The sequence below is a fragment of the Stenella coeruleoalba genome (assembly GCF_951394435.1).
Source record: "Stenella coeruleoalba genome assembly, chromosome: 15".
Lineage (NCBI taxonomy): Eukaryota > Metazoa > Chordata > Mammalia > Artiodactyla > Delphinidae > Stenella > Stenella coeruleoalba.
The window spans coordinates 79,100,817-79,117,743 of NC_137161.1; the positions used below are offsets into that span (position 1 = coordinate 79,100,817).

Consider the following 16,927-nt stretch of genomic DNA (forward strand, 5'->3'; position numbering starts at 1 on the left):
CATGACTAAATGTAATGTGGTGTCCTGGATGAGATTCAGGGACAGAAACGACATCAGGTAAAAACTAAGGAAATCTGAATAAACTGTGGACTTGTATCAATATTGATGTACCTGTTACCCACTCACTTGAAGGAGGGGGGATTGTTTTAGGATGGGTCAACTCCAGTACAGCTGGTTGTCCAGAACCACATCAATCTGTGCTCTGTTCATCCATTCACTCCTTCACTCATTCAACAGATATTTATTAAGTCCATACTGTGAGAAGGACACTGGTCTTGGAGCTAAAGGTAGATGAGTGTCAAGACAGACAAGGATTTGTCCTCATGGAGCCAGATGGAGAGACAGAGAGTAAATCATAACCACATATGGAATAGGTACTATGAAGAAAACAGATGATTTAATTTGATGGGGGAGGAGGAGAGTTCCACTAAAAGATCACTTACAAACCAACCTAGAGCTACAGGAATGCGTTAAACCTTTAAGTGACTCAGTGATTTTATTGTAGACTAGAGTCAACCTTCTTGCAAAATGCTTGCTTATGTGCTATTAGTAATACAGAGAATATACAGGCTGGAATATTCTAGTTCATGGAGTCCTGTCTACTTGAATGCTTGAGATGCAAGTGTACTGGTTTTTTGTTTTTTGTTTTTTTTTCTTCTCAATCAACCCATTATGTAACCAGTAACCACATGGGTGCTGTAGACCCAAATACCACACAATCCCTGTCCTCCCATGGGTGAGGCTGGGGAAACGTTCCTATAGATGAATCCTCACAAGGATTGCATAAAAGGCTAGCCATTGGGAAACAAAGAGCCATTTCTCACATCACGTGCTAAACCTAATTATAAATGGATTTAAGTGTGAAATGATGAAGCCATAAGTGATTTCTATATTGTAGCGGCATGAAGCAGTTTTCAAGCATGACATCAAAGGCAGAAACCATAAAGGTAAGTATCTTAAAAATGAGAACTCTGTGTTGCCCAAAACAACTATAAACCACATTAAAAAGCAACAAAAGGGACTTCCCTGGCAGTCCAGTGGTTAGACTCTGTGCTTCCACTGCAGGGTGCGCGGGTTCCACCCCTGTTTGGGGGAACTAGGATCCCGCAGGCTGCGCGGCACGGCCAGAAAACAAAGAAAAGCAACAATAAATTGGAAGAAATGGCAAAACCTAAGATAAGAGGTATATATTGTTAATCCATAAAGAGCACCAAGGGAAAGATGGTAGAAGAATGAACAAAAGACATCTACATGTCACAACAGAAATACAAATGGCCAATAATACATGAAAATATTCAACCTCAATCACAGAAATTAAAACATCAATAAAATCTCATTGTTTGCCTGTGAAATCGGCAAAAATAGAAAGAAAAAAGAGAAGAGCTGCGAAGAAGTGGTGAACCGGGCTCCCAGCGTCGGTCTCCACTCCCTGCCAGGCACCTGGCACACGCCCTGTGGGTACCTGGATGGGCACTGTGGCTCCCGGATCTGGAACTTCCGTGCCCTTTGACCCCGGAAGTCCGGGCGGGATGGGCGGTGCGGAGCCAGGCGCACTTCGCGACAGAGCCGTAAAGGCGCACGCGTGGGCGTGGAGAATGGCGTTGTACGCGGCGGCGGCGGCCGTGTTGGCCGGCGTGGAGAGTCGCCAGGGCTCCCTCAAGGGGCTGGTGTACGGCAGCAGCTTCCAGGTAGCGGGGTACGGGGTTCGGAGTTCGGGCCCGGGAGGGGGGGCCCGGCGGGGGCCTCCCCCGGCCCGGCCCCCGCCTCACCTGGGTTCTCTCGGCCGCGCGCAGAACGTGAAGCAGCTGTACGCGCTGGTGTGCGAGACGCAGCGCTACTCCACCGTGCTGGACGCAGTGATCGCCAGCGCCGGCCTTCTCCGCGCCGAGAAGAAGCTGCGTCCGCACTTGGCCAAGGTGACGGGTGGGGTGGGGCGGGGCGGGCGGGGTGAGCCCCTCCTAACCTGGTCCCAGCTCCGCCACCGTGCACGGTGTGGCTCTGTCAAGTCGCTCCTCTGAAATGAGAAGGCGCAGCCCCTCGCTGGGTTATGAATTGAGGTGGGATGAACATGCTTTACCTTCGAGTCTTGTGTGAAAGATAAAGAACGGAAGTGCAAAGTAGCGACGGCAGGGACTCTCTAGGTAAAACAAAACTGTGACGTTGACCAGGGAGGAGGGTTGGCATCCAGAGCTTTCCTGGTGAGAAGCCGTGGGGAGAGGGTTCAGGACTGGGAAGCAAGGCACCAGGTTCAAATCATGTATCTGCCATTAATTTCTTGTGTGACCTTGAATGAGGTGTTTCACTTTTACCTGTTACCGTCTTTACAGGTGGTCTGTTTAGCTCTTCCAATTCCAACACTGTGGCGTTCCAAGATATTCATGCTCAAGGTTTTCTGTCTTCCTTTCCCCATCCCCAGGTGCTAGTATATGAGTTATTGCTGGGAAGAGGCTTTAAAGGGCGCGGGGGCCGATGGAAGCCTCTGCTGGACCGGCACCAGGCAAGGCTGAAGGCCGAGTTGGCCCGGCTCAAGGTTCGCCGAGGTGTGAGCCAGAATGAGGACCTGTTGGAAGGGGGATCCAAACCTGGCCCAGGTGAGCTGGAAGGAGTTGTGGAGGTGGAGGTAGCCATCGGGCCCTCAGGAGAGAGCCGTCCATGTTCCTGCCCACTCACTGCTGATGGTTTCCTAGCCTCCCAGGTGCCTCGATTTGTGCGAGTGAACACTCTGAAGACCTGCCCTGAGGATGCAGTTGATTATTTTAAGAGACAAGGATTCTCCTACCAGGGTCGGGCTTCCAGGTGAGCTTAGAACCGTGAATGGCTGCTCTCATCTAGGAAGGAGCCTGGGGAAAGAGATCAGTGGGGAGAGAGTCAGGGTGGTTGTGACTGCGCTCAGGTTTTCTTCCTACTTTTCCAGCAGTTTCTCCATTTCCTTTCAAGGCCTGTCTTCCTTCATCCTTTAAACAGTGGTTCTCTTGGGAGCCCTGTTTTACTGATACATTTTTCTAAATGTATCCCTCAATTTCTTCTCTGGCTCTGACTCCTACTTCTCACCTGATCATTCAGTCTCCCAGTCTAGGCTTCTCTCCTATTGTCCTACTCTCAGGTTCATGTTACTGCTTCACAGACACCACAGTCGCAGCACTTGTCAAACCAAATTCATCTTTCTTTTGAACTCTGCACTGTCTTTTTTTTAACGTTAACTTATTCATTCAAAATTTAAGATTTAAGAGAAATGCTGCCAAAACAGTGTACTTAAATGCATTATTGGATTATTTTGCAGCGTCCTTTTTTAAAATTGACATATAACACATTATTAGTTTCAGGTGTACAATGTGATGATTTGATATTTACACATATTGCAAAACGGTCACTAGAATAAGCCTAGTTAGCATCCGGCACCATACATAGTTGTAAAGTTTTTTCCTCAGGATGAGCACTTTTAACATTTATTCTCTTAGCAGCTTTTAAATATGCAAAGCGATATTATTAACTGTAGTCACCATGCTGTACATTACATTCCCAGGACTTATTTTATAACTGGAAATTTGTACCCTGTGACAACCTTCACCCATTTCGCTCACCTGTACCCCACCCCCTGTCTCTCGTGACCACAAGTCTGTTCTCTGTATTTATGAGCTTGGGTTTTTGTTTTTGTATTAGATTCCACATAAAAGTGAGATCATACAATGTATGTCTCTCTCTGTGTGACTTATTTCATTTAGCATAATGCCGTCAGGGTCCATCCATGTTGTCGCAAAGGGCAAGATTTTATTCTTTTTAATGGCCGAATAATATTCTGTTGTGTATATATATCAATTTCTTTATCCACTTCTTCTATTGATGGACACTTATGTTGTTTCCATGACTTAGCTGTTGTAAATAATGCTGCAATGAATGTGGGGATGCATGTATCTCTTTGAGTGTTTTTGTGTTCTTTGGATAAACACCCAGAAGTAGAATTGATGGATTGTATGGTAGTTCTATTGTTAATTTTTAGGGCGCCTCCATACTGTTTTCCATAGTGGCTGCATGAATTTATGGTCTCACCAACAGTGCACAAGTGTTCCCTTTTCTCTACATCTTTGCCAACACTTGTTATTTCTTATCTTTTTGATAATAGCCATTCTAACAGGTGTGAAGTGATATTTTGGGGGTTTTTTTTTTGTTGTTGTTGTTTTTATACAGCAGGTTCTTGTTATCCATTTTATACATATTAGTGTATATATGTCAATATCAATCTCCCAATTCATCACACCAGCACCCCCCTCCCCTGCGCCACTTTCTGCCCTTGATGTCCATAGGTTTGTTCTCTACATCTGTGTCTCAATTTCTGCCCTGCAAACTGGTTCATCTATACCATTTTTCTAGGTTCCACATATATGTGTTAATATACGATATTTGTTTTTCTCTTTCTGACTTACTTCACGCTGTATGACAGTCTCTAGATCCATCCACGTCTCTACAAATGACCCAATTTCGTTCCTTTTTATGGCTGAGTAATATTCCATTGTATATATGTTCCACACCTTCTTTATCCATTCATCTGTCGATGGGCATTTAGGTTGCTTCCATGACCTGGCTATTGTAAATAGTGCTGCAATGAACATTGGGGTGCATGTGTCTTTTTGAATTATGGTTTTCTCTGGGTATATGCCCAGTAGTGGGATTGTTGGGTTATATGGTAGTTCTATTTTTAGTTTTTTTTTTTTTTTTTTCCTCCCGCTTCTCCTGCTCCCTATTTTTAGTTTTTTAAGGAACCTCCATACTGTGCTCCATAGTGGCTGTATCAATTTACATTCCCACCAACAGTGCAAGAGGGGTCCCTTTTCTTCACACCCTCTCCAGCATTTGTTGTTTGTAGATTTTCTGATGATGCCCATTCTGACTGGTGTGAGGTGATACCTCATTGTAGTTTTGATTTGCATTTCTCTCATAATTAGTGATGTTGAGCAGCTTTTCATGTGCTTCTTGGCCATCTGTATGTCTTCTTTGGAGAAATGTCTATTTAGGTCTTCTGCCCTTTTCTGGATTGGGTTGTTTGTTTCTTTAATATTGAGCTGCATGAGCTGTTTATATATTTTGGAGATTAATCCTTTGTCTATTGGTTTGTTTGCAAATATTTTCTCCCATTCTGAGGGTTGTCTTTTGGTCTTGTTTATGGTTTCCTTTGCTGTGTGAAAGCTTTGAAGTTTCATTAGGTCCCATTTGTTTATTTTTGTTTTTATTTCCATTACTCTAGGAGGTGGATCAAAAAAGATCTTGCTGTGATTTATGTCAAAGAGTGTTCTTCCTGTGTTCTCCTCTAAGAGTTTTGTAGTGTCTGGTCTTACATTTAGGTCTCGAATCCATTTTTGTGTATGGTGTTAGGGAGTGTTCTAATTTCATTCTTTTACTTGTAGCTGTCCAGTTTTCCCAGCACCCCTTATTGAAGAGACTGTCTTTTCTCCATTGTATATCCTTGCCTCCTTTGTCATATATTAGTTGACCATAGGTGCGTGAGTTTATCTCTGGGCTTTCTATCTTGTTCCATTGATCTGTGTTTGTGTTTTTGTGCCAGTACCATATTGTCTTGATTACTGTAGCTTTGTAGTATAGTCTGAAGTCAGGGAGTCTGATTCCTCCAGCTCCGTTTTTTTCCCTCAAGACTGCTTTGGCTGTTCGGGCTCTTTTGTATCTCCATACAAATTTTAAGACTTTTTGTTCTAGTTCCCTAAAAAATGCCATTGATAATTTGATAGGGATTGCATTGAATCTGTAGATTGCTTTGGGTAGTATAGTCATTTTCACAACATTGATTCTTCCAATCCAAGAACATGGTATATCTCTCCATCTGTTGGTATCATCTTTAATTTCTTTCATCAGTGTCTTATAGTTTTCTGCATACAGGTCTTTTGTCTCCCTAGGTAGGTTTATTCCTAGGTATTTTATTCTCTTTGTTGCAGTGGTAAATGGGAGTGTTTCCTTAATTTCTCTTTCAGACTTTTCACCGTTAGTGTATAGGAATGCAAGAGATTTCTGTGCATTAATTTTGTGTCCTGCAACTTTCCCAAATTCACTGATTAGCTCTAGTAGTTTTCTGGTTGCATTTTTAGGATTCTCTATGTATAGTATCATGTCATCTGCAAACAGTGACAGTTTTTCTTTTCCAATTTGTATTCCTTTTATTTCTTTTTCTTCTCTGATGGCTGTGGCTAGGACTTCCAAAACTATGTTGAATAATAATGGTGAGAGTGGACATCCTTGTCTTGTTCCTGACCTTAGAGGAAATGCTTTCAGTTTTTCACCATTGAGAATGATGTTTGCTGTGGGTTTGTTGTATATGGCCTTTATTATGTTGAGGTAGGTTCCCTCTATGCCCACTTTCTGGAGAGTTTTTTTATCATAAATCGGTGTTGAATTTTGTCAAAAGCTTTTTCTGCATCTATTGAGATGATCATATGGTTTTTATTCTTCAATTTGTTAATATGGTGTATCACATTGATTGATTTACATATATTGAAGAATCCTTGCATCCCTGGGATAAATCCCACTTGATCATGGTGTATGATCCTTTTAATGTGCTGTTGGAGTCTGTTTGCTAGTATTTTGTTGAGGATATTTGCATCTATATTCATCAGTGATATTGGTTTGTAATTTTCTTTTTTTTTAGTATCTTTGTCTGGTTTTGGGGTGATGGTGGCCTCATAGAATGAGTTTGGGAGTGTTCCTTCCTCTGCAATTTTTTGGAAGAGTTTGAGCAGGATGGGTGTTAGCTCTTCTCTAAATGTTTGATAGAATTCACCTGTGAAGCCATCTGGTCCTGCACTTTTGTTTGTTGGAAGATTTTTAATCACAGTTTTAGTTTCATTACTTGTGATTGGTCTCTTCATATTTTCTGTTTCTTCCTGGTTCACTCTTGGAAGGTTATATCTTTCTAAGAATGTGTCTGTTTCTTCCAAGTTGTCCATTTTATTGTCATAGAGTTGCTTGTAGTAGTCTCTTAGGATGCTTTGTATTTCTGCGGTGTCTATTGTAACTTCTCCTTTTTCATTTCTAATTTTATTGATTTGAGTCTTCTCCCTCTTGATGAGGCTGGCTAATGGTTTATCAATATTGTTTATCTTCTCAAAGAACCAGCTTTTAGTTTTATTGATCTTTGTTATTGTTTTCTTTGTTTCTCTTTCTTTTATTTCTGCTCTGATCTTTATGATTTCTTTCCTTCTGCTAACTTTGGGTTTTGTTTGTTCTTCTTTCTCTTGTTCCTGTAGGTGTAAGGTTAGATTGTTTATTTGAGATTATTCTTGTTTCTTGAGATAGGCTTGTATAGCTATAAACTTCCCTCTTAGAACTGGTTTTGCTGCATCCCATAGGTTTTGGATCATCGTGTTTTCATTGTCATTTGTCTCTAGGTATTTTTTGATTTCCTCTTTGATTTCTTCAGTGATCTCTTGGTTATTTAGTAACGTATTGTTTAGCCTCCATGTGTTTGTGTCTTTTACGTTTTTTTCCCTGTAATTCATTTCTAATCTCATAGCATTGTGGTCAGAAAAGATGCTTGATATGATTTCAATTTTCTTAAATTTACTGAGGCTTGATTTGTGACTCAAGATGTGATCTATCCTGGAGAATGTTCCCTGCGCACTTGAGAAGAAATTGTAATCTGCTGTTTTTGGATGGAATGTCCTATAAATATCAATTAAATCTATCTGGTCTATTGTGTCATTTAAAGCTTTTGTTTCCTTATTTATTTTCATTTTGGAAGATCTGTCCATTGGTGTAAGTGAGGTGTTAAAGTCCCTCACTATTATTGTGTTACTGTTGATTTCCTCTTTTATAGCTGTTAGCAGTTGCCTTATGTATTGAGGTGCTCCTATGTTGGGTGCATATATATTTATAATTGTTATCTCTTCTTCTTGGATTGATCCCTTGATCATTATGTAGTGTCCTTCCTTGTCTCTTGTAACATTCTTTATTTTAAAGTCTATTTTATGTGATATGAGGATAGCTACTCCAGCTTTCTTTTGATTTCCATTTGCATGGAATATCTTTTTCCATCCCCTCACTTTCAGCCTGTATGTGTCCCTAGGTCTGAAGTGGGTCTCTTGTACAGAGCATATATATGGGTCTTGTTTTTGTATCCATTCATGAAGCCTGTGTCTTTTGGTTGGAGCATTTAATCCATTCACGTTTAAGGTAATTATCGATATGTATGTTCCTATGACCATTTTCTTAATTGTTTTGGGTTTGTGTTTGTAGGTCCTTTTCTTCTCTTGTGTTTCCCACTTAGAGAAGTTCCTTTAGCATTTGTTGTAGAGCTGGTTTGATGGTGCTGAATTCTCTTAACTTTTGCTTGTCTGTAAAGCTTTTGATTTCTCCATCGATTCTGAATGAGATCCTTGCAAGGTAGAATAATCTTGGTTATAGGTTCTTCCCTTTCATCACTTTAAGTATATCATGCCACTCTCTTCCGGCTTGTAGAGTTTCTGCTGAGAAATCAGCTGTTAACCTTATGGGAGTTCCCTTGTATGTTATTTGTCATTTTTCCCTTGCTGCTTTCAGTAATTTTTCTTTTTCTTTAAATTTTGTCAATTTGACTACTGTGTGTCTCAGCGTGTTTCTCCTTGGGCTTATCCTGTATGGGACTCGCTGCACTTCCTGAACTTGGGTGGCTATTTCCTTTCCCATGTTAGGGAAGTTTTCAACTATAATCTCTTCAAATATTTTCTCTTGGCATTTCTCCCTCTCTTCTCCTAATGGGACCCCTATAATGCGAATGTTGTTTCATTTAATGTTGTCCCAGAGGTCTCTGAGGCTGTCTTCATTTCTTTTCATTCTTTTTTCTTTATTTTGTTCTGCAGCAGTGAATTCCACCATTATGTCTTCCAGGTCACTTATCCGTTCTTCTGCCTCAGTTATTCTGCTATTGGTTCCTTCTAGTGTAGTTTTCATTTCAGTTATTGTATTGTTCATCTCTGTTTGTTTGTTCTTTAATTCTTCTAGGTCTTTGTTAAACATTTCTTGTATCTTCTCGATGTTTGCCTCCATTCTTTTTCCGAGGTCCTGGATCATCTTTACTATCATTATTCTGAATTCTCTTTCTGGGAGGTTGCCTATCTCCACTTCATTTAGTTGTTTTTCTGGGGTTTTATCTTGTTCCTTCATCTGGTACATAGCCCTCTGCTTTTTCATCTTGTCTTTCTGTGAACGTGGTTTTTGTTCCACAGGCTGCAGGATTGTATTTCTTCTTCTCCTGTCTGCCCTCTGGTGGTTGAGGCTATCTAAGAGGCTTGTGCAAGTTTCCTGATGGGAGGGACTGGTGGTGGGTAGAGCTGGGTTTTGCTCTGGTGGGCAGAGCTCAGTAAAACTTGAATCTGCTTGTCTGCTGATGGGTGGGGCTGGGTTCCCTCCCTGTTAGTTGTTTGGCTTGAGGCAACCCAGCACTGGAGCCTTCCCGGCTCTTTGGTAGGGCTAATGGCTGACTCTGGGAGGGCTCGCGCCAAGGATTACTTCCCAGAACTCCTGCTGCCAGTGTCCTTGTCCTCATGGTGAGCCACAGCCACCCCCCACCTCTGCAGGAGACCCTCCAACACACTAGCAGGTAGGTCTGGTTCCGTCTCCCCTGGGGTCACTGCTCCTTCCCCTGGGTCCTGATGTGCACACTACTTTGTGTGTGCCCTCCAAGAGTGGAGTCTCTGTTTCCCCCAGTCCTGTCGAAGTCCTGCAATCAAATCCCGCTAGGCTTCAAAGTCTGACTCTCTAGGAATTCCTCCTCCCGTTGCCGGACCCCCAGGTTGGGAACCCTGACATGGGGCTTAGAACCTTCACTCCAGTGGGTGGACTTCTGTGGTATAAGTGTTCTCCAGTCTGTGAGTCAGCCACCCAGCAGTTATGGGATTTGATTTTACTGTGATTGCGCCCCTCCTACCATCTCACGGTGGCTTCTCCTTTGTCTTTGGATGTGGGGTATCTTTTCTGGTGAGTTCCAGTGTCTTCCTGTCGATGATTGTCCAGCAGCTAGTTGTGATTCTGGTGTTCTCACAAGAGGGAGTGAGAGCACGTCCTTCTACTCCGCCATCTTGGTTCCTCTCCGATATTTTGGTTTTGATTTGCATTTCCCTGATGGTTAGTGATGTAGAATATCTTTTCACATATGTTGGAGGACAGAGGGAACAAAAAGCACCCACTGTACTGAGAAGGCATCTTGAGACTGAAAACTAGGCAGGCAGCTCCAGCTAATCAATGGATGAGTTTTTTACAGGGTAACTTACTCACAGAGTGGGATCTGGATCAGGCAGACAGCAGCCCGGGAGCATTCATGCCTGTCCTGTGCACCACCGAGGGGCCATTGGGAGAGTTTTATAGTTAACTTAGGGTATGGGGTAGGTGCTTGGAGACAGGATGTGCATTCTTACGTCAAGATTCATGAACGGGTAACTAGTCCTGTGGGCACTGGGAATATGTCAGTGAAGGTTTTCATCTCTGGGGACTCACAGAGCTCGGAGGCCACCTGGTCCTAATGATTATTAACACTATTAACTACAAAGCCCTTGATGACATAGGAATGATTTACTGCACAGTACAGTTCTGGGTAGGATCAGCTGAAGGACCGGAGAAACTGTAAGGGCCCAAGATTGTGGCAGTTATGTTAACAGCCATATACTCCACTCCTGACATCTTGATGGCCCGTATAATCTTGTCTGTAATTTTTCCACGTAGACCCTAGGGCTAGATATCGAGAGGTGGCTTTTGTATCCCTAGCCCAAAGCAACAGTATAAGAAGTAGCACGAACAAAGTGTTCCTAATAAACAAAAGTATAGTAAGAACTATGGTTCTCCATTTACCTGGGAGGGAAGTAAGCCAGTGGGTAAAGCATGGGCAAAGGGGATTTCATCCATTTGATTAATGACTGTTTTCATATGGGAGTGTTAATCGGTTATGTTGGATTCACATGAAGATGTAAATGCAGCATTCCTGCCCAGTTACGGTGCGTGTCCTTCCCTGTGAGGCTGTCAGCATATCTAAGGCCATATAGTTTTGCAGCACCACCTTTCTCATTTGAGTGGTTTCCTGGTTTCATGGAGAGATGGGAGTCATTCAAAGCTGATGGGGTAAATTGCTAACACTTGGATTTCTAGTTTAGCACTTACACTGGTTTTCTTGTTTGTCGGCCATTCCCACCATGACATACTATGATGGGCCCACCACCTGGACTTAATAGCAGGAAGGTTATAGGGAACTCCTGGTAAAGAGGTGTATGTACGGCCCAGAAGAGACGGCCCGTTGGCCCGTCCACTACGGCAAATAAGGCCACAGATAAGCTCCACATTTCCAGATCCCTTGTTTGGGAGCCATTAAGTCGCCTGTTCTATAGGAAGCTGCTTCCGTTCCTGTCCCTTCATCATTTGATATGTTGTGAGTTCCTCAGCAGACTTCAAAGGGAAGCCCCCCATACATCTGTGATTTGTTTGGGCGTGGTTGGTCCTTCCTATGCAGGTGGGGGCTCTGGACATCAAGACTCCTTGTGCAGCTCCCAGCCACACTAAACCACCCCAAATATAAGCTGTGGGAGTCCAGGGATTACTTGACCAGTTTTGCACCAGGGAAAAAACATATTGTTTAGAGTCACTATAATCAAACAGAACTTTCATGTATAGGAACCAGATCACCAAGGGGATTTTTGGTCACCAAGCCATTGTCCCGTTCTGTGGGACAGATGAACTGTCCACAGCATCTACTCTGCATTGGAGACAGGCTGCAGACCCAGCAGTCAGAGCGATTGTGGACCTTCGCATATGTTGAGGCCCAGGAGAGGAGGACACTTCTGGTAACCAGAGCCAGGGAGTCTATGAGGCACACACTATGAGTGATAAGACAGATGTTTTAGGGGTGAAAGGTAGGCAAATCCTCATTTATGAGCACCATAGCTGTTTGATCACCGTTGGCCAAAACCACCCCTGGTTTTGGCCTTTTTCCTGGCAGGTGGTACGACTCATTTTGTCCTTTAATGTCTTCAGTACCTGGGGCCTCAGCAGGAACCCACTTGAGCAAACCCACTTCAGGTCCTTGTGCTAATGCTTTGGAGAGATTTGGGTCTGGGTGGGGCCTATTACCATATAAAAGGCCTGATTGAGGGAAGGCAATACCCAGGCCCCAAGGGATTAGGATACCAAGCCACCTGGAAGGGGGAGACCAATTTAAATGCTAATGAATTACAGTAACAGTAGGTCAGAGGTCCTGTGGCAGTGGCGAAAGGAGACCTTCCTACAGGGTAGGCTTAAGGCCTCCCTTCTGAACCTGCAGTCTCAGGCTCTTGGTGTCTGGTCAGGTAGCCATTCATCTGCAGGTTGTCATCCTGGGGACAGCATTTAATCATCTGATAGTTTCAGACCTCTTAACGTGGAGGGAGTGGGGAGGGACCAACCTCTTAACGTGCAGTCAGGAGATGGGGCTTTTAATGTGGCTTCTGACATGTTGACATGCTCTATAAGGCCAGCCATGGTGGGACTGTATGGTAGATGGAAAGTTCAAAGTATTTCTTGGGGTTTCTGCCCACTCTTGTATTTCATGTCCAGTGAAATGATTCCTTGTTCATGTCAGTTTGGGCTGGTGTTCCATACATAACTTCCAATTTTGACAGGCCTCTGATTGTTGCAGCCTAGTTGGTTTTCTTACTGGTAAAGGATTGCATCAATCTAGTGGCTGTGTCAGCACAGGTTGGAGTATATTTATGTCCTTCTGACACTGGCAAAGGCCCTATGTAGTCCGCTTGTCATCTGGTAACTGGATGGTCAGAGCGTCCAGTGTACCCTGGAGTGTGTCGAAGAGGGTGGCACTTCAAAGGACACCTAGGGCCGCCCTTATCTGTGACTCAGAGGTCTGCGTATTGGAGAGGCAAATGCTGCTTTTTTACCATTTCCCAAGTTTTGGGGCCTCTGTGTCCCGACTTTCGGTGGAGCCAGTCCGCCATGTCAGAGGGGGTCTGTAATTCTTCCAGGAACAAAGCTCTTGCTAATGCAGCTGCTTCGTGATGACCAGGCAGAGTTGACGAGTGCCATAAGGTCATGCTGGCACCTGGTTGCGTGCAGGCAGTCCAAATATCAGCCCTCAGTTCAGCCCCCCACAGAGGTTTATTTAATATTTCCCGATTATTTTGATGCCAGGTGGTAAGCTTGAGGGGCATGGGTTTGTGGGTGATCACCAGCCACGTGGCTCTGGGTTCTGCCCACTGACTACTTGGTTCAGTCCCTTGAACCAGAGGACATCCGGAGCCAAGCAGCTGTGGAGGACCACCGAGCGGCTTGGCCCTACAGCTGACATCGTGTATCATGTGTTAGCAGGGGGCATCCCGGTATCTCCCTGTACCTGTGGTAGAGGGGATGCAGCAGGTGATGTTGCGGGGGTCTTTGGTGGGTCGCTGTAGGTCACCGGCCCTAATCAGGCATGCACCTCCCGGGAGAGGGTGCTTTTCTGTTGAGTAGGCTTACACTTTGTAAGGTGCTCAGTCGCACACAGGTAGGAATTCTGTATGTCAGCCGGTAGGTCAGTGGTCAGACCCCTGGTTTGTTGTAAGGCTAGGTAAACTGCTGACAGTTGTTTTTCTTTAGGACCATACCGGTTCTCTGCCCCTTTCTGTTATTGAGACCAAACTCCTAGCAGGACTTATTTCCCATTTTGTTGCTGCTAGAGCCTCCACCCAAACCCATCTGGATGTATATACTTAAATCCAATTCGCAACTTGCACCTGGCATTAACACCCTCAGTCCTTGGACAATCAGCTTGGCCTTTGCAGAAGCCTCTTGTGGGGTATTCCAGTCCCAGATTGTTCTCTTTTTCATTAAAGCATATAGTGGTTTTAATGTCTGGTCGAGGTGGGGAGTAGAAGGGTGCCAGTACCCTAGCAGACCTATAAAGGCCTGTAGTTCTTTTACATGTCAGGGCATGGGATACACCTGTGTTTTATCAAAACAGCCTCAGGCATCACTTTAGTCTTGCCAGACCAGGTAACTCCAAAGAGCTTTACTGACTGTCTCCGTCCTTGCACCTTGTTGACATTTGCCTCCCATCCCTGTGCTTTTAAATGTTCCTGAAGAGGCGTAGTGGCTTGGGGAAGAGAGCGCAAGGCATCACAGCTTGACATCTCATCGATGTAATGATAGAGAACTAAAGAGGGAGGGAAAGCCCAGTTTTCCAAATCCCAGGCCACCATCCCATGACATACAGCAGGACTATACAGACAACCTTGGGATAAGACAGTAAAAGTCTGTTGTCTCCCATTCCACGTGAAGATGAACTGGTCCTGGGACTCCTTATCTAAGGGTGTGCTGAAAAAGGTATTAGACAAACCTAAGACACAGTGATCTGTCTAAAGGGAAGAGGAATTGGATCCAGGGGTTGGGCTGTTTGGAACTGCTGCATAGATAGGGAGGTGTTGCCTTGTTTAATTCTCTGTAATCTATTATCATGCGCCAGGTTTGGTTTTTCCACCAGCCACATGGGGCTATTTAGCGGGCTTTGTGCCGGTCTTTTAACTTCCACCTTCTCTAATTCCTTGACAGTAGCTGTTATTTTTTCCTGTCCCCCAGGTAGGTGATATTTTTTATTGCCACCACTCTCCACGGGATAGGCAACTTTACAGGATCCCGTTTACCATGATCCACCATTGCAGGCTTGACTGCTCGGATCTATAAGTGGAACTCGCTCATGCTGGTTATGAGGTCCAGGTCCCGTAGGACATCCACACCCAAAATATACTCAGGTATGGGGAAAATATAAACCAGAAGGGGATGAGCAGGGTCCGGGGGGTGGGGGGTCTTCCAACTTGTAAATACAGGCTCACTTGTTTCATCCTCACCTCTGGCCTCCATATCCATCAGTGGCTTGTATTTCCCCTTGGAACTTGGATGGATTCCCATAAATCAGGGTACACTTGGCACACTGTCTGTTAAAGCCAGGACAGTCTGTTTATTGGTGTGGGACTAATAGTTCAGTATGGGACCTCCAGTTGCCCCTTGTGGCCTGCACCAAGGAGCGACCTTGACTTCACCCCTAACCCCTAGGAGTGGGGCATATGCACCCCTGTTCTTTTTTTTTTTTTTTTTTTTTTTTTGTGGTACGCGGGCCTCTCACTGCTGTGGCCTCTCCCGTTGCGGAGCACAGGCTCCGGCTGCACAGGCCCAGCGGCCATGGCCCATGGGCCCAGCTGCTCCGCGGCACGCGGGATCCTCCCGGACTGGGGCACGATCCCGCGTCACCTGCATCGGCAGGCGGACTCCCAACCACTGCGCCACCAGGGAAGCCCTGCACCCCTGTTCGTTATCTTCCTGCCCCTGTGGAGCATAGGCTTAAGCCTGTTCCTCTTTTTCTCTTGCTGGCTGAAGAGTAAACTTATTTCATTGGGTAATGCTTTCCATGAGGTTAAAAGGATCAGATTAGGTTATTTATATTCTCCTTACGGGTTCCAGCTAATACCAGGTCTTACCATAATTGTGGGAAATTCTAGTTGGGCCCCTTTGTTTAGTGTCCTCACTTTTCGTTTTTTTCTCTTTGCCTTTGTCTCCCCTTCTGTTTCTCTTATGCCAGATCTTTTCAGTTTTGCTTAGATCAGCTGTCATGGGTGCCCCGTCTGAATGAGTCGATTAACCATTGGGGCCAAAACTGAAACTAAGGTCCCGTACCAAGCTCCTAGAGTAGACTGCAGGATACCATCCTTTATACCTGTTGTAAATAACTCTTCATCAAGTTCTCGGAAATTAGGAGCATAGGTAGCATGCTTTGTTCCCAATTCCCGTAGCTATTTCTTGTAACTCTTGCGTAGAGGCCGATCTTCAGGATGGGGACGGCACATCCCCCTCATTTGGCCCAGCCGTGTGTATACCTGCACGTATCTAGTCAATCAGGGTGGCTGTAGCCACCCTTGGGTTTCTCCCAACCCAGTCGCATACAAATGTTGCTGGAGGGTGGGCTGTGCTGTGACCAAGGCCATTTTTGATGTTTCTGACTCATTTAATATAATGTCATTTCTCCCAGTATCCCATGAACGGAGCACCCAGGCTGCAATTCCTTTCCTACTCTTTTGTTTAAACCTGCCAGTGAATTCTAACTCAGTGGAGAAATATCCCCGCATAGTTGTGTCTTGGATTCTAGGGATCTCGTCTCGGTTATCTCCTGGCTCCCTAGTGGCCTGTGTTGTAGTTTGGATCAGAGGTCTTGCCTGCAGGTCTTCCTCCTCTAGAGTTATGTCCACATCTTCTGACATGTAGTTATCCCAAGGATCCCACCTCTTGGGGTCCCAGTTCTCCTATGAAAAGCTCCTCACGTTTGAATGGAACAGCCTGTGGCCCTGCATTTTAGGCATCTTACATGTTATCACTTCAACATGTTCTTCCTGTTGTATTGTCCTTAATTATGTCTGAAGTGGTGGAACATGCCATCTGGACATCCCTTTCTAATGCCGGCGCCTCTTTAGTCTTCTTTAGTTCCCTGTTGAGCTGTAATTCTTTTTCTGTGCCAGTCATTAGAGCGCATAACAAAGGTCATGCAATGCAATAGCTTACTTTGTTTTTCCACTTTTTGCTTTCCCACCGCTTCAGTTGATATATCTCATAAGCCCTTTGGTGTTTTGGGGGCATCCCTGTACTCACAAACTGGCTGGAAGTGTTCCCTAAGCCTGGCCAAATCACTGCACGTGGAAGTGGCTGGCCAGCCTGGGATTTCCCCTACCATCAATGGGCTTTACTGCCCCTTTACCCATTCCTGTGTCGTTTTCAGTTTCCTGACTGGCTTGCCAATTGTTGGAGGATGGAGGGAATGAAAAGTGCCCACTGAACTGAGAAGGCATCAGGAGGCCGAAAAATGAGGCAGGCAGCTCTAGATAATCAATGGATCAGTTTATTATAGGGTAACTTACGGGGTGGGATTGGTCAGACAACAATCTGGAAGGATTCGTTG

General features: G+C 44.7%; 1 protein-coding gene across 1 annotated transcript in view; it reads left to right on the top strand.

The window, feature by feature from the left end:
* Positions 1–1,019: 1,019 nt before the first annotated feature.
* The window catches only part of NSUN5 (NOP2/Sun RNA methyltransferase 5), a 35,360-nt gene continuing 19,452 nt past the window's right edge, over positions 1,020–16,927 (top strand). The window contains exons 1-4 of the mRNA XM_079943702.1: positions 1,020–1,688; positions 1,794–1,916; positions 2,417–2,591; positions 2,688–2,796. Of these exons, the coding sequence (XP_079799828.1) occupies positions 1,467–1,688; positions 1,794–1,916; positions 2,417–2,591; positions 2,688–2,796 (629 nt within the window). The 5' untranslated portion in view covers positions 1,020–1,466. The remainder of the gene's footprint in view (positions 1,689–1,793; positions 1,917–2,416; positions 2,592–2,687; positions 2,797–16,927) is intronic.